This window comes from Capricornis sumatraensis, chromosome 4, assembly GCF_032405125.1.
Source record: "Capricornis sumatraensis isolate serow.1 chromosome 4, serow.2, whole genome shotgun sequence".
Lineage (NCBI taxonomy): Eukaryota > Metazoa > Chordata > Mammalia > Artiodactyla > Bovidae > Capricornis > Capricornis sumatraensis.
The window spans coordinates 76,433,766-76,435,359 of NC_091072.1; the positions used below are offsets into that span (position 1 = coordinate 76,433,766).

Below are 1,594 nucleotides of genomic sequence, written 5' to 3' on the forward strand. Positions count from 1 at the left end.
TAGACTTTCCTTTTCAAATGTATCACCATAAGCCATATAAAAGTAATCTAGTTCAAAAAAAGATTTTAATAAAAAAAATAGTAATGTGGTTGATTTAAAACATTTATGGCATAATAATGACCAGTAAGTGAGCTATTAAGTATCTGAATATGGATTGTGGGACAATAATGAAGAAAACATTTATGCAGAATAAGATCTAGGTGCTGGAGTAACGGAGAAGCATTAAAGGACTTTTGATGTGGATATTCTTTTTTTGTTTTCCAGAAAGAACACTTTTGTATATGACCATGAAAAACCATAGTGCAGTCAATGAGTTCGTTCTCCTTGGACTATCTATTGACCCACATATTCAGGCTGTACTCTTTGTGATGTTCCTTCTGATTTACCTCCTCACTCTGATGGGAAATTTCTTGATGCTGCTGATGATATGGGCTGATTTTCACCTCCACACACCCATGTACTTCTTTTTGAGACAGCTCTCCTTTCTGGATCTCTGCCATTCATCCGTCACAGTCCCCAAGATGCTGGAAAATTTACTTTCTGAAAGTAAAACCATCTTTGTAGAGAGCTGCCTGGCTCAGGCCTTCTTTGTGTTTACCACCGGGGGCACTGAAGCCTGTCTGCTGGCTGTGATGGCCTACGACCGCTACGTAGCCATCAGCTCCCCTCTGCTTTACGGCCAGGTGATGAACAACCAGCTCTGTGTTGGGCTGGTATGGGGCTCCTGGGGCCTGGCCTTTGTGGATGCTCTCATCAACATCCTCCTGGCTGTCAATTTAGACTACTGTGAAGACCAAACTATTCCCCACTTCAGCTGCGAGCTGTCTTCTCTCTTCCCTCTGTCTTGCTCTGATACCTCCACCAATTTCACTCTCCTGCTTTGCTCTTCTGTCTTGCATTTTTTTGGAACCTTTGTGATGATTGCTTCTTCCTATGCCTGTATTGTCTCCATTGTCCTAAGCATCAGCTCCACTTCGGGCAGAAGTAAGGCCTTCTCTACCTGCTCCTCCCACCTCACTACTGTGATCTTGTTTTATGGCTCAGGTTTCCTCAGCTATCTGTTGCCAACCTCAGGTTCTGCCCTGGAGATGATCTTCTCCTTGCAATACAGCGTGATCACTCCCATGCTGAATCCTCTCATCTATAGCCTGCAGAACAAGGAGGTGAAGGCAGCTATGGGAAGAGTGTTTAGAAAATACTTTCATTCTCTTTTGTAGTATACACAAAATGATTATGAGAGAGAAGTTGAACTACTGTGCTACATGATCAAACAATGGACTTTAAGGAGAGTTTCTTGATTGTCCAGGCTGCCAGATGTTACAGGGAACATAGAGCAATTATTTCCTTGGAAATCCTTCTGAAAAGGATAGAAAACTCTTGGGATGATTCAGGTTTAGTCTTATTTGGCAAAGGAGAAATGAATCAGATACTTCTCTTTTTTACAGGATTATTTTGTTAAAATGTTGATTTAATATTCATATTTTGTGAACATTTGTTGCTCGTGTTATTTCTTCTTCATGTGTCTTTGAATAATTACACTCCAAATCCCTTGGAAAACTGATTTTCTCAAATTGATACAGCCATAGAGTGAGAT

General features: G+C 41.0%; 1 protein-coding gene across 1 annotated transcript; it reads left to right on the forward strand.

Moving 5' to 3' along the window:
* The first annotated feature begins 281 nt into the window (after nt 1-281).
* Nucleotides 282-1,217, forward strand: LOC138078622 (olfactory receptor 8S1-like). Its single transcript, XM_068971434.1, has one exon. The coding sequence runs from the start codon at nt 282-284 to the stop codon at nt 1,215-1,217; it is 936 nt and encodes a 311-aa protein (XP_068827535.1).
* The last annotated feature ends 377 nt before the right edge of the window (nt 1,218-1,594 follow it).